Here is a 25520-nt window from a genome sequence, read left to right as displayed (position 1 = left end):
GGACAGGACCATTAGCATCTCTCTCCAAAAAAATGACCAAAGAGTTTCAATATTTTTCCTGTTTAAAACTTGACTCTTCTGTAGTTACATCGTGTACTAAGACCGACGGAAAATGAAAAGTTGCGATTTTCTAGGCTGATATGGCTAGAATGCTGCCGTACCATGAGTCCAGCAGGCGTAATGATATGACGCAGCGCCTGAAAATAGTCCCCAGCTCGGTAACTTCCAACATGACTGGGACTAAGTTTGTCTAACCTTTTAGACCTATTTTCTGACCTATTTTTTTCTATTTGCTGCAAATCGCAACTTTACATTTTCCGTCCGTCTCAGTACACGATGTAACTACAGAAGATCAAGTTTTAAATAGGAAAGATATCGAAACTCTTTGGTCATTTTTTTTTTGAGAGAGATGCTAATGGTCCTGTCCGATTCAATGATCTATGCTAAGCTATGCTAAAAGTGGTACCGCCACCCGGAGATCAGCTGAATGGATTCGAAAACGGTCAAACTCAACTGTTTAACTCTGGGGGAGTTGTAAAATGAGCCTATTTCCAAAAAAAGTGGAGTATCCCTTTAATGAATTCATCTGATCAAGCGTTTGCTGTATTTAACTAGTGAGGAAATGTGTGTTCTGCGTGAATGAAGTGAACTGGAATCTCCAGCGCTGTGATGGGTCTCCCTCAATGTACTTTCTTTCTCTGAGTGTCTAGCGCCCCCTAGTGTTTGTCACCCCTCACACCCAGTGCATCATCTGGTCATCTGAATTAGCGCATTCTCTGTGGAAATAGTTTGAAACATAGAATTTAAAGAAGAATTTATTTGATATTTTAATTATTTAAAAAGCATTTCAACTGTAAAATTTACATCTGCATGAAAAATGTTATATGTGTAACTTTTAACGTTTTTAAATAAATAAATAAATAAATAAATACAATTTGAGCAGCAGGCTTCATGGCTAAATTTTAAGCCTTGTGAACCTTTCATGTTCAAGAACATCTTCAATATTATCAATGGGAAAAGTCTAATAAAGACTACAAAAGAAGAAGGATATAACCCAATTCAACTCAACAGCAATCAGAGTTAAGGTTGTTTGGTTGGATTTAAAGCACTACTGGGTTTAAAAATCACTGTTCTTTTGGGTGTGTTTGTCGATGAGTAGTTCACACGAGAATGGTTTTACAGCAGTGACATAAAAGAGGATTTATAACTTAAGTAAATATTACTACGGCCTTTCAGAGAATTCAGGTTTTATTGCATATGATGTAACTAGGAATTCCTAGATTATTTTATACTTGCTGCTATTTAAAATGAATATTAACATGCATCAGAGAACAGGGTTTCATATACAGTGGGCTTCCCAACCATTCTCCCAAGACGTTTGAGGCTTGCATAAGCTTTTTTTGTTCTTACTAAAACAAAAACTATTATAAACAAAGAACAAAATCTTGATCAAAAGATAATTTAGCAAATGCATAATCAAGTGATGAATACCTAGTCATAAATTTGACCTTTACTGTGTGTTTTCCAGAGTAATCATTCATAATGATGAGACCTGTGTGAAACTGACATTGACCACAAACATGTTCTTTTAAACTGGGTTCCCAAACCATAAATCACAAGATGGATTGATAGGTCCACATTAAAGACACATATAAAGGTGAAAGCAAGAGGTGTTTTTTTTCTCTGAAAGAAGACGGGCTTGAAAAGAGCTTGAGGTAAGAACAAAAATAAATAAATTACTGTTCCAGTGACAGAACTGTGATGACTTCTAAATTCCTTGGGTTTTCCCTAGAACTCCAGCATGACGGTGTCCTACACGCTAAAGGTGGCCGATGCTAAGTTTGGAGGCTTCTCAAAGTTGCTCTTCCGATGGAAAGGAAGCATTTACAAGCTTCTATACAGAGAATTCATGGTCTTCTGCTTACTGTACAGCTTCATCAGTGTTATATACAGGTATTGTGACATTTCCAAACATTCTGATAATCCACATTTACAATAATCGATCATTAAGAAGGTCTGTGTTGCATCTTACAGGTGTGTCCTCAATATGGAACAACAGGAGATGTTTGAGCGACTTGCACGGCATTGCAACAAGTTTGCTAAACTCATCCCTATGTCATTTGTTCTTGGTGAGCATAAATGTTCTGGACCATAGCAACATGACATTACTTACTCTTTGGATTCCTTGTAACAAGTTAAACTGGTCTGTGGTCCTTGTTAGGGTTCTATGTCACACAGGCGTTTCAACGCTGGTGGGGTCAATATACAAGCTTTCCCCTGCCAGATAACCTGATGATGGTGGTCTCTGGGAATGTCCATGGCACAGATGAAAGAGGCCGTCTGCTGAGGAGAACTCTGATGAGATACGCAAACCTGTCATCGGTCCTCATCCTGCGCTCCATCAGTACACGAGTACGCAAGAGATTCCCAACCCTGGAGGACATTGTGGAGGCAGGTAAGATCTAAATTCACATCTGATAATGTTTTGGAGGATTGTACTTTTAAGGTGCTTTCCATATCTTCATTATACCGAATGAAGTAAACAGCTACTGCATTGTTTGTATACGGTGCATGTTTTTTTTTTTTACTGGGATCCGCGGGACCCGCAAGGAAGTGCTAGCGGGTCAGTGGAAAAAGTTTAGAGAAAAACAGTGTAAAAAATTTACCAATAAAGAATTTATAAAAATTAATAATTCAAATGAATTAGATGAATATTTTCAAATTGAAATATATTCTTAATTAATTGAAATAAAATAAAAAGATTCAAATAAAAAATACACATTAGATTCATATTGAATAGATTATTTTAAGATAAATAAATAAATATAAAAAATTAGGTTAAAATAAAATACAAATGTGATTTAAATAGATAATAAATAAAACATTTAACAGTACAGTATTAGAGTAAGTAGAAAAAAACTTAATGTAACTGAACAGATGTGAAATATTTTCCAAAAATGTCTTTAAATTGGTCTTTATCCGTGAAAATATAGCCTATATTTTAGATGCAAGGATGATCTATTTTGGGTGGTCTCACGGCCTCTAAAAGATTGAAATCCTCTTATTATTATCTATTTTGCAGGATTCATGACTGCAGAGGAGCTCAAGAAACTAAACCATCTGTACTCTGACTTTAACAAATACTGGATGCCACTTGCATGGTTTGCAAACCTGGCATCAAACGCGAGAAAAGAAGGGCGTGTGAAAGATGATATAGCCTTGCGACTGCTTATGGATGTAAGTGTGTTTAAACATGTCAAGATAATGCATATGCACAATAAAAGCACACTAATTTGTTATACTTTCTTCCTCTTTGTCAGGAGCTGAACAACTATAGGTCAAAATGCAGCATGCTCTTCCACTATGACTGGATCAGCATTCCCTTGGTCTACACACAGGTGAAGCTCATCTCACAGATCTTTCATGGGTTTAGCTCACAGTATTCACCTGAGGTCATCTCACTTCTGTTTGGATGCAGGTAGTGACCGTGGCTGTCTACTCCTTCTTTACATTTTGCTTAATTGGGCGGCAGTTTGTGAAACCTGAGAAACCTGAGGAGAAGGTTGTGGACTTGTATGTCCCGATTTTCACCCTTCTGGAGTTCTTCTTTTACGCGGGCTGGTTAAAGGTACGATGGGTAGCATGCAAATAGCACAAATTTTTTTTCTACAAAACTGATTCAATTTCTCTAAAATCAAGAGTGCATTCATTCCTAAAGGTAGGCGAACTTATCATTAACCCATTTGGAGAAGACGATGATGATTTTGAAACCAACCAACTCATAGATCGAAACATTCAGGTCAGTAAATTGATACATACCCTACTGCATTTCAAAGGACGCATGTTTGATCATAACCACTCATGGAAATGTTTATTTTATCTAGGTTTCTATGCTAGCTGTAGATGACATGCATCAAAATCTTCCTCCCCTTGAGAAGGACAAATACTGGGTGGATAAGGGTCCTTCATATCCATTAGCTAATAAGAAACCTGTCTTCATGGGTTCTACACATGACATGAGGTGGAGAACTGAAATCTATTTATAATTCATAAATACTTCAAATTTGTAAATATCAAACGGGAGGAATTGTATGTAGGGAGAAAAAAGGTGTTTATCCCATATTACTCCATATAATTATTCCAATCACGGTTGGTCACTTAACTTGCTATGGAATAATCAAATGCATTGGCTAAGTTGTTTAACTGTAAATGTTATCTTATCAAACATAATAAATTTGTAGGTTCTTGGTGATTAAATAGTGTTAAACAGAAACAGGTACTGAAGAGTAACTGGAAACTGATATATGATATGAAACCTTTAAGTTGTCAGTATTTAGGCCTATGCATCAAATCCTTGAAAACACGATTTATTCTCAAAAGTCTTCTTGCATAATTGACTGTTGTAATTCTGTATTTATTAGGATACTTGAGGATGACAATGAGGAATCTGTGCCAACCCCCAAGACACAAATGCTTGCCATCAATGTGTGGCCGACTACACACAAAGTAAAAAAGCAGAAGAGCAAGAGCTTGCAGCAGTTATGTCTTTGCTGCAGATCTACATGTAAGGGAGAGCGCTGTAGACATGAACAGCCTTCCAAGAGCAGCGTCCTCTCACCACAGCAGCAACAAAACATGACCATTCAACACGTCTGCCAGGAACAACTCTTGGGGTCACCTGAAACTACAGGACCAGCAAACCAAGACCCATAGATAAATGTGCCACTTCCCACTCAGATTTGACTTGTCATGTATTCATGTACTTGATGCAATATTTAAACCCTCATCCCTTCTTGCACTTTTGACAAATGTACACTACTGTTCAAAAGTTCTGGGTCAGTGAGATTTTCTAAAATAAATTATTTTATTCATCAATGATGCATTCAATTGTTTAAAAGTATCAGTAAAGATGTGTTATAAAGGATTTCTTTTTCATATGTTAAGTCGACTGATGAAAGAATCCTGAAAAACAGTTTCACTAAAATATCAAGCAGCACAATTCTTCCAACATTGATAAAAATATTTCTTGAGCACCAGTAATGGTGAAAACTCAGCTTTGACATTACAGGCAAAATACACATCGAAAAGTTACATATAGAAAATATATTTTAAATTGTAATGATCAGCCTAGCAGCAGTGAGCACAAATGACTTCATTAAAAAACTTTTAAAACTCTTGTTTTAAACAGTAATGTGCTTTCTTGACTTTTCCATTGATTAATGAACAACTTTTTTTAATCATTGTAAATTTATAAAGACTCTACCCAGACGGACACAGTGTCGACCCAGATCCGGTGGATTACACGCATACCAGATGTGGGCCGACACTGTTGCTGTCTGGTTGTTTATTACAGCTTCAAATTTAAAATGTACAAATGAACATGAACAAATTGTCTTTTCAATCACGATTCATCATAGCTAATGTATTAACCAGATGTCAAAGTTGTAATGTGTAGTTCTTTCTTGACCTTACAATATTTTGAAGATGAGCAGAACTAAAAAATAAAACTTGTATTTGAAGTTTATGAAAGGCTTGCCATTCACAATATGCATTTACATGTAGTAGACTGATCAATTTGGCTTTATCATCAAGAAATGTACACAAGTATTGCAATGACTACTTTCAAACAGTAAATTAAAAGAACAATTTCAACACTTGTGGTTTTTCTAGGAGTTTACAACCAGTTAATGCAGTACGAGGACAGCTGCTTAACTTTCTCAATCCTCCTTTTAATAAAATGTTTGAGGAAAATCTTTCATTTTACTTGCCATGTCAACATACACCAGAAACAAATTGCAAGATATCATTAGGAACTGAGTCTTCTCTTTGCAAAGACAACTACACAGTGTTGCTTGAAATGAGAACAGCAGAAACATGCAGAGTTGGGGAATTTTCTTTAATGGTCGTATCAAACAGAGCTGTACATTTATTTGCCTTTCTTGGCTTTAATCTTCCTCAGGTAAAACTCCAGTTCTTTGCCCTCGATGATGTAGCCATCGGCCCTGCCACACTGTCCTGGTCTGGAGGCAATGCAGGCTGGAGAGAGACAAAACCATAGATTAAACACTTAAAGTGAAGGGTAGTGTTGCTGCAGAAAACATTTCAGTGGGTATCAGAAATGGTATAAACATCAGCACTGTTGTCTCAGTAGCAGAACTGGTTAAAGTTTCATCATGATCATCACATCAGTATCACTTAAAGGCCTCTTCAACAACTTACCAAGAAGCTTCCCCTGCAAGAACTGCTCCTCCAACAGAGGACTGATTTTGCTGGTCTTTCTGCGCACGTCAAACTTCTTTTGGACCTTTTTCGACCTCTTTTTGTTCAGGATCTCCTCTTCCTCAGGGGTCTGGATTGACAAATCAAATACAATTAGAATTATGCTGATACATTGTGCATTTTAATATTTAAGGTTTATGAACTACAAGCCTTCCTCAGAGTCTTAAACTGCATCACTCTCATTCAGTAGCAGAACTGACAAATATTATCATCAAAGAAAGACCATCACTTAAAAACTGAATTAGGAAATTTGATTTGATTTACCAGCTTGGCACCCTTCTTCCTGCCAAGTGGGAGGGCGTAGTGAGACTCAAACCACTGTCTGTAAGGAGTGCTGTCCACAAGGACCACGCAGTTCTTCACCAGGGTCTTGGTTCTCACCAGCTCATTGTTAGAGGCGTTGTAGACCACATCAATGATCCTGGTCTTGCGGGTACAGCCTGAAATGTCATTAATACATTAAAACAACCTGAAACTAAACATCCAACAAACGCTGAGAAAACACATGAAACATCAGGCTGAACGTATCTTTCTCAGAGTTAGAACAATGTTATCCATCATGCACATTCAGTAGCAGAACTGGACAGATTATCTTCATTGAAAGAGCTACACCCGTTTAAGCAGCACCAGACATTTATAAACTTACATTCTGAGCCCCATGAGAAATTGCCCACATCAAGCCTCAAGGCACGGTATTTCTTGTTTCCACCACGGACTCTTATTGTGTGAATGCGGCGAGGTCCAATCTATGAAGAGGCACAAAAACGTGGTTATATAAAGTAACAAAGACCCGTGAAAACATACTTTGAGTTCGGCTATGTGTCAGAGTAACTATGACTAATCCTAACATCGGAAGGTCAAAGACTTTGACCAAAACGGACAAAAATGACCAACCTAAGGACGTTTTTACATCATCCACAATGGCATGAAGAGACACTTTCTGATAACACACATTTAAGCTAGATTTACCTTGGTGTTTGCGGGAGGACGCCCGAGCTCATATTTCCTTTTCTTGTGGACGGGCTTGCGTTTGCCACCGGTCTTACGGCGTTTATGCCAGTTATCCCTTGAGATACCTGGAAGTGGAAAGATTGAGATGCATTACAAACAAATCAAAGAAATCAGAGAATTCACTCATATCGCATGCATGAGTGTTCAGTTCTCCAAGGTGTTATCCGCATGTAAAATCGGATTCCGCAAATGGATTCATCATGTACACTCAAGTTTAAAAGTAAAACAAACAAAAAAATATAAGTCTAAGTTACGCACCCTCATGTCGTTCCACACCTGTATGACTTTCTTCATAGAACACAACTCAGTCATCCTGCCTAAAATCTCCTTTCGTGCTCTATGGAAGAAAGTCATACAGGCTTGTAACAACGTAGAAGACGGCAGGATTCATTTTTCGTTTAACTGCCCCCTTTAAGAGCAAAATCTGGTGTGAATCACAAAAACTGCAGCTAAAAGGTTCACATTAGCAATACGCTAACGTTACGGTTTGGACGTCTTTAGCTCCAACTTCACGAGCCACCACAATAACACATTGGTAAAAGCTGCACCCCATTTAAGACGACCAATATGAAGTAAACGACAGCTTTAGTTAACATTTACAAATAACGTTACCCAAATCTAACGTAACTTTCAGCTCACGTTAGATGGCCATGCAGCCACCAGTGGTTAACACGTTACGTTATCTTCTGCCCGTTTAGCCTGTCGTGTTAACTGGTTTCTCAGCTAAATTTTAGCTCTCAAAAACGAAGAACCTTTATCTAGGAATAAATCCGCCTTGTACAAGTCTAGTCATAGAACTACAGCCTTAACTACACTCTAAACGCAGGTTGAGAGCATATTTCGAATGAGCGCAGCCATCTTGTGCAATGGCTTCAGTCACTTTCCTATTTTTTCTCGTTAAAATATCTGAAAAAAAGCATTGCATCGTCTAATTTGCGCCTATATTGCTTGAAATCTACCTTTGTGATATAGCACAGAATGAGTTTAAACAAAAGCACCATCGGATAGATCAGATGATGACGGATTGTCCCAGCGATGAGAATCTGAAAACACTTACCCATTCTCAGGCGCCGGCTAGAAAGAGGGTTAGCAAAGGCTCATGGGCGGGTTTCAAGCAAACACATATCGCGAGAATTCCTGGAGAAATCGCGAGAATAGCGGTTTGGGTTCAGTGGAAAAACACTTGACTGCCACCACGCGTTAGTAGGTCATAACTCCGAGCATTTCCAGTGTTTTTTTAATATATATATATATATATATATATATATATATATATATATATATATACATATATACATAAAAACAATAATTTATAACCATGCTCTACATATTTAGTTTTCTCACTAATTTGCTGCACCCAAGGTCATAGAACTACTGGACTTATGCACTGAATCAGGCGTGCAGCATGGTGCAATGTACTATAAATCGCATCTGTTTTATTTCTAGCCTACATGAAAGTTTCTTTTATTGAACAAATTGTTACAATAATTTTATTGAACACATCTTTTTGCATTAAACCAGTAGGATTAGGTGCAAAAATAAAAAAGGCTTGGGCTTTTCTTGTAAATCCTATTCTACCATCACAAAAAAAAGTTTTATTTTGTACAGGAAATGAACTCATTGTGAAATATACAAAACCTAGGTTTCACTCAGTCCCAAGTATTTATATTTGTGTATATACAAATATTTATATAGTATATTTATGTTAAGAAAGTCGTCTTTGTTTTTGCTCATAACAAGTCCATAAGCAATGTTCTTTTGAGAAGAGTAGCCTACATGAAAGTATGTCAGTAACTGATGTCTGGCCTTTAAGAAACAACATTCACTTTACTAAACATTGATGGCTTTAACTTTAAACACAGGGGATTTAGAATTAGGATATTTAGGCTTTTGAACTATTTAGGGACTATTTCACCTATCAAATTTGACATTGCTCATATCTGTCAGATGTTCTGACTTGAATTGAAGCACAAGCTGTTCTGTTGGATCATGGCATTCTTGAAGTTCATGTAGTTTTGTTTAGTGCTGTTGTCAGTAAAGCAAAAGGGGGACATTACAAAATAAAATGTTCATATTCAATACAATTTATTTTTCAGTTACATTTTTCTAATTGTTATAATGGTAATATATTTTGTAAAAAATACAAAACGCTAAATTGAAATTGTCATGAGTGGTCTCTGTCGATTTCCCAACAATTTCAAACTGTAAAATTATTAAGAAAGAACTACAAACCAGGAGTTGTTTATAACATATTTATTTATACTGTACAGATGTAATTGGCAATAGTGTAGACAAGGTCATGTGCACGGTGCTACAGTTCATTTATGCCAAAACCCTGCTGTGTAAAATTAGTAAACATGGCAAAATCAGGTCACTCCTCCCAAGGGCTCATGTCTGTGTCTATGGCCACACAGTTATATGCAGCATAGCGAAGCTTCTCTTCACAAACTTTAGCACTGCGGATTAAACACATTTAAAATACAGTCAAAAAAGGTAATAACTTTTATTCCGTTATTATGAAATCATCCAAATATTATATTACATAAACACACCTTGGGTATTTGGGTAGATAAAGGGTGCTGGAACATGTGGAAGATTGAGGAAGTGCATCTGTGGATTCAGACCTAGACAAAAATGCATTTGTTTAATGTTTATTTAGATCACAACCTAAATGAACATGATATCTTGTTATTTTCTTTACAACTTACCCTTGTTTGTCTGGGAAGATGTAAATGGGGGCAGGAAGACGACTTCTGCCAGTCACAAACCTCAAAAACCTGCTACGATCCTCTGGCAAAAGTGTAAATAAATCAACATGAGAAATTTAGGTACTTCCTTTTGCAAATAACTAAAAACAGTTGTTTCACGTATGATAAGGAACCTTACTAACCATTGGTGAAGTTCATCAGGGCTTCCCATAAGTACTGCACTCTGACATCTGTTTGTTCCAAGTCTTCATAGCGTGCTGATAGAAAATAAATCAATAAAAATATATAATGCAAGTAATTTAATGTAATATAAATGAAATTTCCCATTACATTAACAAACATTTGATAAAATTCTAGCAAAACAAAACACTCAACTCAAATTCAATATAAAACTTGGGTCCTGAAATAAAACTAGTTGAGAATGACTGCTGTACAGAGCTGTTATACTTTCATCCACTATTCGGTTCAGCGCCTTCGAGAATTCATGCTGAGACAGAGAATATAAATTATTTAATGCTCATGTCAGCTGCTGTATGACTCACTGAGGCGTTTAAGGGCCTCCACTGTGATCTCTGGGTCTCCGCACACTTTCTTCTCCACTTCCTGCCATGTCAGGAGATCAAGCACAGCTTGCGGGACCACTTTCACCAGTCCTGCCTGCATGGCAGCTACCTGTAGTGCAGGAACACAGCTTGGATTAAGCACAGGATTTAATGGACTGATTGAGAAATATATGCTTAGTACGTCCTCAAAAAGGATGTTGTTTCTTCTGTTAACTCCAAATGCAATAGTTTTAACAGACTTTTTTTCTCTTCTTTTTTACCTGTTCCCGGCTCTCGTCTAGTCTCGATTTCTGTACCAGGCGTATGAACTCCATGCGATCCTCATATCGGACCACCACTCCACTTCCTCCTGGAATCAGCTCCACCAGCCGCCCGTCACTCAGGGGCGTGGTGTACACAAGCTCCTGGCCAAACTTAAAATCAAATGTGTCCTTGTCCATATGCTCCATAGCCTCCAACAACTTTACCTAAGGAACAACATCAAACATGTTCCATCAGTTCCACTGATTCCAGTAGTCAGCACCAAGATGCAAAGAAAAGACTGCGGGGAGAGATATATGGGCTTCTTACCAGCACTGAATCTACTGCAGGAAAATCTTTCGTCCAGCTGACTGTTTCTCCAATCAGCTGCTTCCACACCAGCCCTGGCAAAGCCAGAACCTAAAGGATAAATATTATGAAATCTCCTTTTCTACCAAATGATCAAGGAAAGGCAACTTTAAATGAATACTAAGGTCCCACTGCAATTACACAACACAACTGACCAGAAAGTCTTTTCCACGAAGAGCTGCGCCCATTAGTTGCCCAATCCACTCAAACTTGTGGAATTCTCTGCATGAAGGATTTGGCACATAGAAGTCTCTAGCCTCTCCAGCTCCCTAATACAAAGAGAGGTTCATAACTAACTTGTCAGTTACATTAGAGTTAACTCCATTGCAATGGACTACAGCAGGGTTAAAAAACAAAACAAAACATAAAATGTACAATTACAGAAAGTGCATGCAATAACTTGTTTGTTACCTGGTTAGAGGTTCGAGTGAAGAATGGAAGTGGTACAGGGCACTCTGATGAGCTGGGACAAAGCTCTTCAGACATGTCTGCCAGGCTGTCTCGAAATCCACCGCCTGCTAGAAAGAAATCTCAGATGAGGATACTGTTTAAATTTAGACATGTGAAATAAGTTTATCACTGTATGACCTTGATCGATGATGCCTTCTGCAATGAATTTACACTCCCACCACTGGTCATATCGTGCTGGCCACCTGTAAGAAAAAAAAAAATATATATATATATTTGTGTGTATAAAGTATAATAAAATGATTGTTTATTAGAACTAGTATATTTGTTTGTCTATATATATATATATATATATATATATATATAGAGAGAGAGAGAGAGAGAGAGAGAGAGAGAGAGAGAGAGAGAGGGAGAGAGAGAGAGAGAGAGAGAGAGAGAGAGAGAGAGAGAGAGAGAGAGAAGAGAGAGAAGAGAGAGAGAGAGAGAGAGAGAGAGAGAGAGAGAGACTACCTGTAGTCCAGAGTTTTTTCATACTTGTCAGACGGCTTCAGACCCTCATACACCTACATAACGACAAATTAAAATTATAAACACTACTAATCAAAAGACTGGGGTGTCTTTTGATCTCTGTAAGATTTTTAAGTCTCTTATTCTCACCAAGACTGCATTTGTTTGATCAAAAATACAGTACAAATGGTAATATTGTAAACATTGTATAACATTACAATAAAAATAACTGTTTTCTATTTCAATATATTAAAAAAAGCTATTTATTCCTGTAATGGCGAAGCTGAATTTTCAGCATCATTACTCCCATCTTCAGTGTCACATGATCCTTCAGAAATCATTCTAATATGATGATTTGCTGCTCCAGAAACATCTCTAATTACTGTCAATGTTGAAAACAGCTGTTTAATACTTTTGTGGAAACAATTTTTCATGAATATTTGACGAATAGAAAGTTCAAACGTACAGCATTTATTTGAATTAGAAATCTTTTGTAATATTTTGAAAGTGTTTTGCTGAATGCAGCACTCATTTCTTAAAAAAAACAAAAAAAACATTGCAAGGTAGTATGTGTGTTAGGCAAACACAGAACAAATACATTTTGAACATATATAGGCACATGTTTTGTGGACTACCTGAGTGAAGACAGCATTTTTACACGTGGAGTCCAGAGTGGGGTTGTCACGGTGCTCCATGGCAAGGCGACGGTTGATGTAAAGGCGGGGCATGAAGTTAGGCTTACTGGTCTCAGAGTCCTTCAGGCACTGGGTGATGAGGGCAGAGCGACGCTTGGACAACAGCAGGAACTGCTTTATACACTACAGAGCAGCACAAAGTTTGAGGAAAGAGTTAAAAAAAGAGAGTTTGGCTTGGTTTGGCGATATGACAATATTAGATTGTGAGTGATTAAAATGTCTCCAACATTCGCCTCATGCTGCACATTCTCTCGGTTACAGTTTTTTTGATTATCATCTTTATCGCGGTTACTCTCACGTGACATTACGGTTTTTCATCATCAGGGAAGTTTATTATTTGCATGAGATTTAAAGCCTTGCCAGTTTAAACTTCTGATATACAAACAAGACACACTTGACCTAGAAAAGAGAACTAACTTTGATCTGGTTGAATGTTCCAAGGCTGTAGTCCCATGCAGGCACCATATGTGGCAATAGACTATCCAGGAGTGTGATGAACCTTCAGACACAAAAAAACAATACTGTGTCAACAAAAGCTCACATATAGGCATTACCACGGAGTCCTGCACGGGTTCGGGTGACCCGCAAATTTTACTGAAACTGGCGAAAAATATCCAACTGTGTCGGATACGGGTGCGGGTCGGGTCGGTCAAGGCTGAAACACAGGTCTAAACACGGGTTTAAAACAGTCACGTGCAAACGTAAAAATAGATGCATATTTTTAGGAACACATCTACAAAAATATGCCTGTATTTCAAGTTGATAAAATAATTTTAAATCCATATCAGTTTATTTGTGCCCACGTCCTCCCAGGAGTCTCTAGGCCTACTTTCACAAAAACAAAACAAAAAAAAAACACAAACGAGCAATCTGCCTGCAGTCATCGAGATGGATCCTGAAGAGTTGAAGAAAAGAATAGCTAGTGGAGATTGTAAAGTTGTCGACAATATGTCATCAAAAATCAAGTCCAGCAGGTGGGAGAATTTGGAGTTATCTCAGATGAAGAAAAAAATACTGTGAAAGGCTTTGCTGCATCCAAAACCTGCCTTAAAGTTTTGGTGTTGGATAGCCGCAAATGTGGAACTTCATCGCTGAGGAAGCACGCAGAAAACTCTGGTAACAAACCAAGCAGTTCTATCGAACAGTATTTTTCAGTATTTTTATTTTGTTTAATTTAACACTGTCAAGTATGTGTGGTGTGCAGGGCGTGTTTGAACCCGAAATTGTCAGATGTAGGCTAGACGAAATTGCGTGGCAGATATAGTGTTGTAGCCGCGTCTGTTCAGTTTTGTGGTAGCCATGTTCTTCATGTAGCCTAGGATAGGCCTTTTGACAGCTTCGCCTGAAGTAGTCCTTGTGTTAATGGTCGTAATTTCTGTATGACCTGGCAATACACATTTTTGTAAGTGTGTCTATAATGTGATAGGCTAAACTGATTTAATTTTGGGTGTGGGTCGGGTCAGGTGCGGATTTTAATTAGTGCTGCTGTCGGAAAACGGATCGGATGCGGTTTTAAGCATTGCAGGTACGGGCGGGTGCAGATTTACAAAATCGGACCCGTGCAGGACTCTGCCTTACCATATCACATATTGCTGGGTGTTACCTCTGAATGACCAGAGCACGGCGATAGAGGACATCAGGAGGGGTGCCCTCCAATCTCGGGTAGCGCACTAGGTTGGGAGACTGGAACACGTCTGCGTTGAGGCCCAAGTCACGCTCGCAGGACGATTTGATCTTTAGACCCCTGATCCGTACATCGATTCCCTCATCTACAGCAGAATATAATGACAAGAAATAGCTAAGAATCGAGATGAACAGTCATGAGTCTGGCTTTCTCTTTCAGATGACAGCATGTCATGTCAGATGAATCTTACCTCTGCATTCCTCAATCCTGATCTCTATGACAGGCAAATGTGATGTCATGTCCTCCAGAACACAAACCTCTCCTATTAAGTTGCTATGAGAGAAATAAAGCCATACTGTTGCAATATTCAAAACTGTATATAGCCTTTACATATTTATAACTTGAAAATGGTGCTACTAATATAGCATGAGCATATACATATAAAATGATAAATGGCTACAAAAACTGGGCTTTTAACCCACACTTCCAATGCATGAAAGTTATTGAATTAGATAACAAAATAACAAAGAGACATTTATTTAAGAAAAATGTAAATATCCCAAGCACACTTTCCAAACAAAACATTGCACCAAAAAAGTTTGGTAGGCTTTAAATAATGAAACACATTACTTACTCATCTATTGTTACATCACTGTATTTCTTGAGATTATCTCCCTCTCCACCATATACAGTCACTCTTTTGGGCATGTAGTTATCATCTGTTGAGTCCACTGTTAATATCAGTTTGCTAAAAGAAGAGAAAATAAAATAATTGATATGTTTTTATGTTCAGAGTTTATAATCTGACTCAAATACGTTCAGATCAAATATGATGTTGACAAACACATGATGTTTGAATTCAATAAAAATCAGATTTTTTGGAATGTGATCAGATCGGATTTCATACGATGTTGACACACTGAAATACAGACCGTCAGTCTCAAAGGTTCGGATTTGATAACCAAACCAGGTTTGAGTGCATTGTGAACAAAGTCCATGATAATTAGAGTGACTAGAAAATCAGTTGTCCTTACTTTACCACAGTGCCTCTCTTCATGTGCAGACGGATCCAGTGCTGTCCCTGCATGCCATCGCTCTCCCAGAATGTCTCAGTGTCTCCATCTGTCAGGCAGCTTGCACCACCACTGGGGTCCTCCTTCAAACATAAAAACTTACTTACTACTAATACTACTTAGTACTAGTCTAGAACATCGTATATGTTCACTCACAGCACTCTGCCCTTCACTATTACACAAAATGATACTAAGCCCTCACACACCGAACTAGAAGACACATCAATGCTGGTCACGCATTGCTTCACACTGCCAAGATTTTCATCTTCCTTCCCAATGTGGTCGTAGAAGTAGTGTACGAGGTCCTCGTCACATTCAAACATCCATGTAGGAGGGACATACCTGGAAGACACAGTCCCTCACAGAATTAGTTCTGGAATTTCTAATTAGTTCTAATTTTTTTCTGGATCTACTCATTTATTCAAAAAAAAATGTATTCATACTGTACATAAAATTATTTTAGGTTTTATTTTAATTTTACTTGAAAACACCTCCTCTACAAAAGCATGTTTCTAATTTTCTGATATCATAATGAAGAAAAACAGGCTAATTAAAATTTTTTTTTTATTTATATATATATATATATATATTCATATATATTCGTTTTTTGGCCATAGATTTGATTATTCTTAGGAAAAAAATATTTGAACAAAACTTCTTAACTGTTTATTATTAATATTAGAAAATATTAATTAGACTTAAACAGGAAATATCACAGAGAGTTTTGTTTAATTATATTATAGAGAATTGTTTTGTCTTTTTAAAATGTTTGTGTCAGAGGCAGAGCATCTATTCACCTCAGCTTTCGAACAGCGGACTCGTCCGGCTCTGCAACCTTGGGTTTGGCACCCATGTGTAAGGAGTTTTCCACATCCACCACCTGCTCCCACCTACATAGCCATTAAGGAAAAATGCTGGTTATTTATATCCGTTGAATCGTCAGAATTATTATTATTTTATTTTTTTTACTATCAACAGTTTTTATATGTTAATACACGCATTTCACATTGACAGTCAATTCAAGTACTGAGCCGTAACTAAACTGAATATGTCAGACTTCCTAGTTAAATTTTAATGGCAGTTTATTTTATAGAATGTAATTAGAAGAACATTATAAAAGTTTTATCCCCTGCCTTCTGGCCAGAGATATAGATTACCGATGTGTAGAAAGGCCAGGTATAATAAGAGTTTTGTTCCTGTATCTATACGAGCTCTAGCCATTGATACTGTATGTCATCTTATGCTCTCTCTTTTTTTGTGATGTCTGTGATTGGTTTTGATTGTATTATGTGACCCTGGACCAGTCACAAGTCGCATGGGTATATTTGTGGCAGTAGCCAACAATACATTGTACGGGTCAAAATTATCGATTTTTCTTTTATGCCAAAAATTATTGGGATATTAAGTAAAGATCATGTTCCATGAAGATATTTGGTAAATTTCCTACCGTAAATATATAAAACATTTTGTGAGTGAATGCAGCACAATCGCGGACATAAATGGACAACTTTAAAGGTGATTTTCAAAATGTTTCGATTTTTTTGCAGCCTCAGATTCCAGATGTTCAAATAGTTGTTTTCCGGCCAAATATCCTAACAAACCATACATCAGTGGATGGAAAGCTTATTTATTCAGCTTTCATATGATGTATAAATCTCAATTTAAAAATTGTGACCCATGTGACTGGTTTTGTGGTCCAGGGTCACATATGTCGATAATTTAATGTTATGTGTTGTCTGTGTTATTTACGCATCTACAGTGGTAACTAATTTCCTCTCGAGGACAAATAAAACTATATCTATCCATCTATCTATCTATCTATCTATCTTTGATGTCACTTTTGATCAATTGATGCATCGTTGCTGAATACAAGCATTTATCTTTAAATAAATAAACGTTCTTTTGAATGTCAAAATTTTGCTCACAATTTGAAGATTCACAGTGTAAGTTTACATGGGTCAGGGAAATAGAGAATGGTGGACATTTAAAAATTCACAAACCTGCTACAAGGCTTGTGGTCATAGCCAAAGAGCTGCTGTTGGCGGCTGATGGTTTCGGGAGATTCCACCGGCACAAGTCTGTCTCCACCTTCTGTGTGTTTACACACCAGGATCCAGCCCTCCTCTATGTCCAAACCAGCACGATACTCCTCCAGCTGCTCCTGTGATGGACAGAGCACTCAAACAATCAGAGGGACAAACAAAACAGGCTGACTCTCATTTGAATGTCCATTGAGCTGAAGAGTGGAAGATTCCGGGAGCCACACCAACAGATTACATGCAGTGACGTCATGAACCAGGAAGCCCCGTGTATTCTGATATCAATGATGATACAGCAGATCAATTAGAATAGCGTCTGATTCTGACACTAGTTCCAGGCAACACATAATAATACATATACATGTTCTACCTTGCTTATTTTGACCCACAGGCCATGACCGTTGCAGTACTCCTCCCCTGTTGTCCGTATACATGTCGATTTCTTGGGCTCGATGTTGCACTTGCATGATTTCTTGTGTGGCGCCTGATGCGGGCTCTCCCTCACCGACACCACGCTTTTGCCACCCGAGTTGCCAGCAGTTGACGAGGACGCGGAAACGGAGCCCGACGACGAATCCTTGCAGATTTTGTAGCAAACCTCTTTCGGCACGTAACACAGGGACTCCGGCAGATGTTCACTTTTTCGGAAACATTCAATGCACTTGTTTAAAAAGCGTATTCTCCCCAGGAGGATGTTGGGGTTCACGTCCGGAGACATCCCCTCCTCAAGTTTGAGTGCGCTAGCCGGAGAGCTAGCTGAGGATGTGTCAAAACTGAGCAGTTCGGCCGTCAGCAAGCATTACACTCGCATATGCTTGTCATTTAGTTACCTGTCTGTCCGCTTTTTATTGATATCCGATGTAATAAACGAACAGTACGACAAAAGACTAAGTTAGATACAGTTAAGCATTTTTACTAGCGCCAAAGCTACGGATACTGGCATCTGTCAAGACAGCTATGTCACCGGTCTAAAGGGCGACCCGCCCATGTGTGTTTACTCATCCCCCCTACTGGAAAGACTGCCTGCTACACTCCACTCATTTTGGTTTATTATTTTTCTTTTTCATTTTAAGTCATAACGTTTTTAAATCCTATTTTTAAAAATAAGAATTAGTATATTTAAATAATTGAATTAAGATTGGATAGTACATGAATAAATGAGTATATGAATAAATGAATGAAGCAAAGGTTATTTATTTAACATAATATTAATAAGATTAATAAGACACGACTGTCCTCAATTTGACTAATGGTCTTGAGGATTAAAAACAAATCTTCTTAAAAAGAAGTAATATTTTTATCATCTTTGGGGTTTTATAACAAAAGTAGGGCAAAAGTCACTAGAGCGACGGTGCCTACTCACGTGATAAAACAGAGGTCGTTGATTGGTTGGCATTTCATGATTTCTGTTTGGTGAACAGTGTAAGGGCATTGAAGGAGCTGAGCTGCTGAAGCTGAGAAATAGCGAAGCGATGCTTTTTAACAAGGTATATACGCATTTCTCTTGACGTATTTGCGAACAGTAACTATTTTGCATATGCATGCCATTTTATTTGTTTCGAATCTAAAATCTGGTGAATTTGAGAGATAGCTAGCCTAACGCTAGGCTGTTAGATAAGCTGAATTCCTAGTCGACGGAACAACTAGTCTACGCAGTTAAGAGATAATATCATTACATCTGGGATCATGAAGTTTTCACAAATGTGATACGTTTATTGATTAATGTGGTGAAGTTTCTGCTCTTCTCCTACTCGTAGTTTTTGTAACCCTGTCTTTATACAAAGTGCCTGGCAGGATATAAACCAAGTCTTGACATACTGTAACTTACTGCAAATATAGCCTACAGTATCATACTTTTGCCAAACTCATTCTATATTAGAATTATATTAATTTTATTAGATTTTATTAAATTAAGATGACAGTGATTAAATGCAATACAATTGTATAGTTTAAATTGAGGATTATTTGAATGATGGAATTTTACCGTGGTAAATCTTTAAAATAGTAAGGTCAGTGCAGAAATTTGTAATGATCTGTATTTAATCATTGTCCAACAGGTTTTGAGGGCAGGTGTTCAGGCTGGACTCAGGTTTCAGAGTTCTGGCCCTCAAGCTAGTGCCAGAGCAGCGACTGCCAGCTTGAAGGGAGCTCATGGAGGCTTCAGCTTTGGTATGTATGATCATCCTCTGATTATAATGTTACTTCTGCTCACTGTGTTTCCAAAAATGCCAAGGCACCATTACACCATCTCAACACACCATTCCTCCAATTTAACAGAATTAACTGACCAGCAGAAAGAGTTCCAGGAGCTGGCAAGAAAGTTTGCACGAGAGGAGATTGTACCAGCTGCCCCAGCATATGACAGAAGTGGTGAAGTAAGTTATTTAAATCTACATGTCCACCATATTACATATTTTGATTTGCCAAAATTGTAATGGGTGATTTCCTCCTGGCAGTATCCATTTCCTCTCATTAAGAGAGCATGGGAGCTGGGTCTAATGAATGGACATATTCCTGAGGACTGTGGTAGGTACTTTAAGGTCCTAGCATTATGGAGTGACCTAAAGGCTGATGCCCAAAATGATAATTCTGTCATCATTTACTTGCCTGCATGTCATTCCAAATCCAAACCTAAACCAAAAAAAAAAAAAATCCATTAAGCATAAAATTCTATATTTTAATAATCTACTGATTGCTAGTTTCCATGCAGTTATACCATAAAAGCACAATAAAGTATCATAAAAGTAGTCCATATGTCTAAAGCCATACGAAAGCTTTCTGTAAAGAACATCCTGACATTTAAGATGCAATTAGCTGAAATGCAGCGTGAAAGTCAAATGGAACCCTTTTATGATACTTTTATGGCAGGGGTTTTCAAAGTGGTGTCACAGGAGTTTGGATCAACATGAGGACACTATTCCTTTAATTCTGACCATGTTGGATATTGCAATATGTTCCAGGTGGAATGGGTCTGGGCATATTTGATGCCTGTCTCATCACAGAGGAGCTGGCCTTTGGCTGCACTGGTGTACAGACAGCCATTGAGGCAAACTCTCTGGGAGTAAGTGGAGTTTTAGGACCTTATTTTTGAGTGTGATTCATTTAATAATTATATTAAATGGTATTTTTTTCCCATGCAGCAAATGCCAGTCATTATTGGTGGTAATGATGCCCAGAAGAAGAAATATTTGGGCAGAATGACAGAAGAACCTCTAATGTGTGTAAGTTTGTCATCATTTTTCTAATAATCAATATTTTTGATTTTGATATGAAGCTTTCCCATAGAAATAGTAAGTACATAAATACGTGCTTTTGCATGTGACCGTGTTGACAGGCGTACTGTGTGACCGAGCCGGGAGCAGGCTCTGATGTGGCTGCAATAAAGACCCGGGCTGTGAAGAAAGGAGACGAGTATGTGGTCAACGGTCAGAAAATGTGGATCACCAATGGAGGAAAAGCGAACTGGTAGGTGAACTGCTTTGGATTCATTACTATTTTTGGGGCAATTATAAACCTTTTTGTTTGCATTTAAAGGTACTTCCTGCTGGCCCGCACAGATTCCGATCCCAAATGTCCTACTAGCAAGGCTTTCACAGGCTTTATTGTTGAAGCTGACACCCCAGGACTCCAGCCTGGCAGAAAGGTAAGAGCTGCTGACAAGCGCAGTCTGATGCACTCAGACGATACATAGACACTATAATACCACTTTGAGATTTTGCACTATTTGCTTATGTCTGCATTCTCCTGTTTAACAGGAACTGAACATGGGCCAGAGATGCTCAGACACCAGGGGCATCACGTTTGAGGATGTAAGAATCCCGAAGGAGAATGTTTTGATTGGAGAAGGAGCCGGCTTCAAGATTGCCATGGGTGCCTTTGACAAGACCAGACCACCAGTAAGTGTCCTTTTGCAGTTATTACTTCTAACAAATTGCAGTTGGCTAATCATAATGCCATGTCAACCATATCTTGATGCTTTTCAGGTGGCTGCTGGTGCAGTGGGTCTTGCACAGAGAGCACTGGAAGAGGCCACAAAGTACGCTTTGGAAAGAAAGACTTTTGGCAAGTTTATTGCTGAGGTAGGTGTATGTTTGACAACCTAAACTGATGCTATGAAGCTAATACAGTAAATTCTAAAATAAATTTACTTAATTCTACAGTATAAATAATGAATACGCTGCTTCTGTTTTGTGACCGCCAGCACCAGGCAGTGTCATTCCTTCTGGCTGAAATGGCCATGAAAGTGGAGCTTGCCAGGATGGCCTATCAGAGAGCAGCTTGGGAAGTGGATGAGGGCCGCAGGAACACCTACTATGCATCGATTGCCAAGGCCTTTGCTGGAGACATTGCAAACCAGTGTGCCACTGATGCCGTCCAGATCTTTGGTGGGAACGGTTTCAATAGTGAATATCCTGTGGAGAAGCTGATGAGAGACGCTAAGATTTACCAGGTCAGGATTGTAGACCTTTATTAATTTGTTAATTTAAAAAAATGCTCAAATTTGATTAATGGCTTATTGTCTGAATCCACAGATTTATGAAGGGACTGCTCAAATCCAAAGGCTCATCATCTCAAGAGAACATCTTGGAAGATTCAAACAGTGAACCTGTAAACCCAGGACTTCCATGCCAAGAGCTAATCGTTTGGTTTAGTGTCTTTTGTAAATGATGTATTTGATCAATAGATCTCAGGATTGTATCTACAGATTGTAAATTGCCTACACAGAACTCACGTTGCCTTATGTCATATCAGCATGCCTTGCCATCTTTGTGTTTGTAGCGTTAAACAACTAAGTTGATCAAATGTTAAGCTGAACAAAGTAACATGGTTACATGGCTCTGTCAGAATTTTTTTTGTAACTATTACGTCCTCAAAATAAAAAATAAAAATCTGCTTTGAAAAAGTGTTTATTTTCTTGCCTGAATGATTGTGGCCAGTAGTAGAAACTGTATTATTGACATTTTAACCTCCTCAGACCCGAGCTTTGGTTTGACGTGCATTTTAGATTTCTTCTAGCTTTTTGGGGTTAGGAGGGACCAATACATATAATAACCAGATATTATCTTTGAACATGAAGCACTTTTTGAAAAAAATGATGTCCACATATGTGGACACTGGGTCTGAATTCACAGAAAACAATCAAGACACCATTGTGTAACAAAATGCAAATCTCTTTTATTTACAGCCTGTGCCTGAACATTTTTCGTTGTTACTCTTGTATAACTTCTGAACATACATAACATACATCTTCCGCTTATCCGGGTCCGGGTCGCGGGGCAGAAGAAGAAAGAAGAAATGCCCAGACTTCCCTCACTCTAGACACTTCCTCCAGCTCTTCCGGGGGGACACCGAGGCGTTCCCAGGCCAGCTGGAAGACATAGTCCCTTCCGGTGGGACGCGCCCGGAACACCTTCCCGGGAAGGCGTCCAGGAGGCATCCGGAACAGATGCCCGAGCCACCTCAGCTGAGCTCCTATCGAGTGACCGAGCTTCTCACCATATCTCTAAGGGATCGCCCAGCCACCCTGGGGAGAAAGCTCATTTCGGTCACCTGTATCGGGGATCTTGTCCTTTCGGTCATGACCCACAGCACAGGACCCACAGCTCAGCCCAGGTGAGTTGGATCCGAAAATTTAGCCGGGGCCCCACCCTGGAGTATGAGAGCGCCTGGTGGCCGGGCCTCCCCCCATGGGGTCCGGCCGGGCTCAGCCCGAGGAAGCAACCTGGGGCCGCCCTCCCATGGGCTTACCACCCGTAGGAGGGACTGTAAGGGACCGGTGCTTAGAGGATCGGGCAGCAGTCGAAGGCAGGGGCCTCGACGACCCGATCCCTGGACACGGAAACTAGCTCTAGGGACGTGAAATGTCACCTCGCTGGCGGGGAAGGAGCCTGAGATTGTGCGTGAGGTTGAGAGGTACCGACTAGACATGGTCGGGATCACCTCCAAGCACAGCTTGGGCTCTGGAACCACACTCCTGGAGAGAGGATGGACTCTTTACCACTCTGGAGTTGCCCATGGTGAGAGGCGGCGGGCTGGTGTGGGTTTGCTTATAGCCCCCCAGCTCAGCCGCCATGTGTTGGAATTCACCCCAGTGAACAAGAGGGTCGCTTCCCTGCGCCTTCGGGTCGGGGATTGGTCTCTCACTGTTGTGTGCGCCTATGGGCCAAACGGCAGTGTAGAGTACACGGCCTTCTTGGGGTCTCTGGGAGGGGTGCTGGAAAGTGCTCCGACTGGGGACTCCGTTGTTCTACTGGGGGACTTCAACGCCCACGTGGGCAGCGACAGTGACACCTGGAGGGGCGTGATTGGGAGGAACAGCCCCCCTGATCTGAACCCGAGCGGTGTTCTGTTATTGGACTTCTGTGCCAGTTACAGCTTGTCCATAACGAACACCATGTTCAAGCATAAGGGTGCCCATCAGTGCACATGGCACCAGGACGCCCTAGGCCGGAGGTCGATGATCGACTTTGTGGTCGTTTCATCTGGCCGTATGTCTTGGACACTCGAGTGAAGAGAGGGGCGGAGCTGTCAACCGATCACCACTTCTGAACATTGATATGGAAAAACAAAATGCATAAAAAACAGATCCAAAAAACATGAAAATTTGCTTTCTTTTTTGTAACAATCCAAAACTTCAACTTCTCCAAACTAGTAATGTTCTTTTTATTTGTGTGTGTGTGTGTGTGTGTGTAAGGTGCGATCGCGAGTGAGCAAGAGAGTGTGTGTGAGAGAGTGAGCGTGTGTATGCGCGCGCGCGATCGCGAGTGAGCAAGTGTGTGTGTGTGTGTGTGTGTGTGTGTGTGTGTTTGTGTGTGTGTGCGAGATCGCGAGTAAGCAAGAGAGTGTGTGTGTGTTTGTGCACGCGATCGCGAGTGAGCAAGTGTGTGTGTGTGTGCGCGAGTGAGTGAGCAAAAGTGTGTTTGTGTGTGTGTTTGTGCACGCGATCGCGAGTGAGCAAGAGTGTGTGTGTGTGTGTGTGTGTGTGTGTGTTTGTGCACGCAATCGCGAGTGAGCAAGAGTGTGTGTGTGTGTGTGTGTGTGTGTGTGTGTGTGTGTGTGTGCGCGTGATCGTGAGCCAGTTTGCGTCACGAAGCTCAGTGCAACTACAAATTCTCATTTTTTTGCTCACATTCTTATACAGTTTCATCGAAGTTAAGTCAGTGTCCACATATGTGGACATCAAATTTAGCAGCATAGTAAATCTTCCCTGTTACAAAATTTTGTCAAATGTGCATGCCATTTTAATCATACAACACTATTATGCATAACTTAACAAGAATCAACAATGAAATGTTTTTTTTTTTTTTTATACATTGTGGACGTTTTGGTCTGATGTGGCTGCGTGACATTTCGCCTGTGTTCTCCGCCATCTTGACATTATTTATGTTACATTTTTTTTTCTTCTGACACCACCAGATGGCAGTGTAAGTGTCCACGTTTGTGAAAAACATGTTCCAGTTACACAGAATTAAGTATTATGCTGCACACATCCAAAAATGTGATGTCCACGTATGTGGACACCGGGTCTGAGGAGGTTAATGACAAAATAAGTAATATTTTGCAGTGTCTTATGTAATATATTTTTTTCGTGCAACTGTGTGACCTAATGATTGGCCCCATTGTGAAAAATATAATAAAAAGGGTGATACTCAAGAAGTAATGTTGGGTAAACGAGTAAAAAAAAATTATTCTAATCACTTCCTTTTTTTTTTCTGAATGTTTATTATTATTATTATTATTTTATTTTTTTTAATCACGATTTTAAAATTTATTTAAACATGTCTACCATTTTGCTAACAGCGTTTCATCCCCCTTAGAAAATGAATAAACTATAAAAACGGCTCATATAAAACTTGTTCCGTATGACAATCTACATTGTTAAGATTATGACAATAATCTGGGGAAAAAATGGTAAGGGCAACCTATATTGCTTTCTCCGCTTTGTGATATGAGTGAATATAAACGTCTGTCTCTAGAAGATGCGAATGCAGAATCGCATAACGT

The 25520-nt window shown here is 39.2% G+C and overlaps 4 protein-coding genes and 1 long non-coding RNA gene across 5 annotated transcripts; 2 read left to right on the top strand and 3 right to left on the bottom strand.

Annotated features, from left to right (window-relative positions):
* The first annotated feature begins 1557 nt into the window (after nucleotides 1-1557).
* best4 (bestrophin 4) lies at nucleotides 1558-6037 on the top strand. Its single transcript, XM_082172013.1, has 10 exons — nucleotides 1558-1715; nucleotides 1793-1953; nucleotides 2035-2129; nucleotides 2222-2455; nucleotides 3083-3237; nucleotides 3321-3398; nucleotides 3479-3628; nucleotides 3719-3799; nucleotides 3885-4021; nucleotides 4422-6037. The coding sequence occupies exons 2-10, from the start codon at nucleotides 1802-1804 to the stop codon at nucleotides 4711-4713; spliced, it is 1374 nt and encodes a 457-aa protein (XP_082028139.1). The 5' UTR covers nucleotides 1558-1715; nucleotides 1793-1801; the 3' UTR covers nucleotides 4714-6037.
* On the bottom strand, nucleotides 5878-8401 carry rps8a (ribosomal protein S8a). The gene is made up of 6 exons (XM_082172029.1): nucleotides 8348-8401; nucleotides 7249-7355; nucleotides 6926-7025; nucleotides 6544-6719; nucleotides 6220-6349; nucleotides 5878-6036 (listed from the first exon to the last, which is right to left on the bottom strand). Exons 1-6 carry the CDS (start codon nucleotides 8349-8351, stop codon nucleotides 5927-5929), a joined length of 627 nt encoding a protein of 208 aa, XP_082028155.1. The 5' UTR covers nucleotides 8352-8401; the 3' UTR covers nucleotides 5878-5926.
* A 1127-nt stretch (nucleotides 8402-9528) lies between these two features.
* hectd3 (HECT domain containing 3) lies at nucleotides 9529-18507 on the bottom strand. Its single transcript, XM_082171991.1, has 21 exons — nucleotides 17887-18507; nucleotides 17478-17638; nucleotides 16275-16367; nucleotides 15684-15819; nucleotides 15439-15560; nucleotides 15039-15152; nucleotides 14655-14737; nucleotides 14384-14549; nucleotides 13198-13279; nucleotides 12721-12903; nucleotides 12089-12141; nucleotides 11759-11823; nucleotides 11582-11685; nucleotides 11326-11439; nucleotides 11132-11221; nucleotides 10822-11028; nucleotides 10541-10670; nucleotides 10181-10255; nucleotides 9999-10080; nucleotides 9843-9914; nucleotides 9529-9746 (listed from the first exon to the last, which is right to left on the bottom strand). The coding sequence occupies exons 1-21, from the start codon at nucleotides 18232-18234 to the stop codon at nucleotides 9662-9664; spliced, it is 2565 nt and encodes an 854-aa protein (XP_082028117.1). The 5' UTR covers nucleotides 18235-18507; the 3' UTR covers nucleotides 9529-9661.
* Nucleotides 18508-18864: 357 nt separating this feature from the next.
* Nucleotides 18865-22422, top strand: acadm (acyl-CoA dehydrogenase medium chain). The gene is made up of 12 exons (XM_082172014.1): nucleotides 18865-19003; nucleotides 19574-19685; nucleotides 19794-19891; nucleotides 19973-20042; nucleotides 20477-20577; nucleotides 20657-20737; nucleotides 20851-20981; nucleotides 21051-21159; nucleotides 21272-21412; nucleotides 21500-21595; nucleotides 21718-21966; nucleotides 22049-22422. The coding sequence occupies exons 1-12, from the start codon at nucleotides 18989-18991 to the stop codon at nucleotides 22118-22120; spliced, it is 1275 nt and encodes a 424-aa protein (XP_082028140.1). The 5' UTR covers nucleotides 18865-18988; the 3' UTR covers nucleotides 22121-22422.
* On the bottom strand, nucleotides 22280-25426 carry LOC309500404. The gene is made up of 2 exons (XR_014206566.1): nucleotides 25060-25426; nucleotides 22280-22486 (listed from the first exon to the last, which is right to left on the bottom strand). It is a non-coding gene; the product is annotated as an uncharacterized lncRNA (long non-coding RNA).
* Between the last annotated feature and the right edge of the window lie 94 nt (nucleotides 25427-25520).

This window comes from Leuciscus leuciscus, assembly GCF_965113295.1.
Source record: "Leuciscus leuciscus genome assembly, chromosome: 6".
Classification (NCBI taxonomy): domain Eukaryota; kingdom Metazoa; phylum Chordata; class Actinopteri; order Cypriniformes; family Leuciscidae; genus Leuciscus; species Leuciscus leuciscus.
Note: the sequence above shows the minus strand (reverse complement) of the source record. Positions and strands in the feature narration are given on the sequence as shown.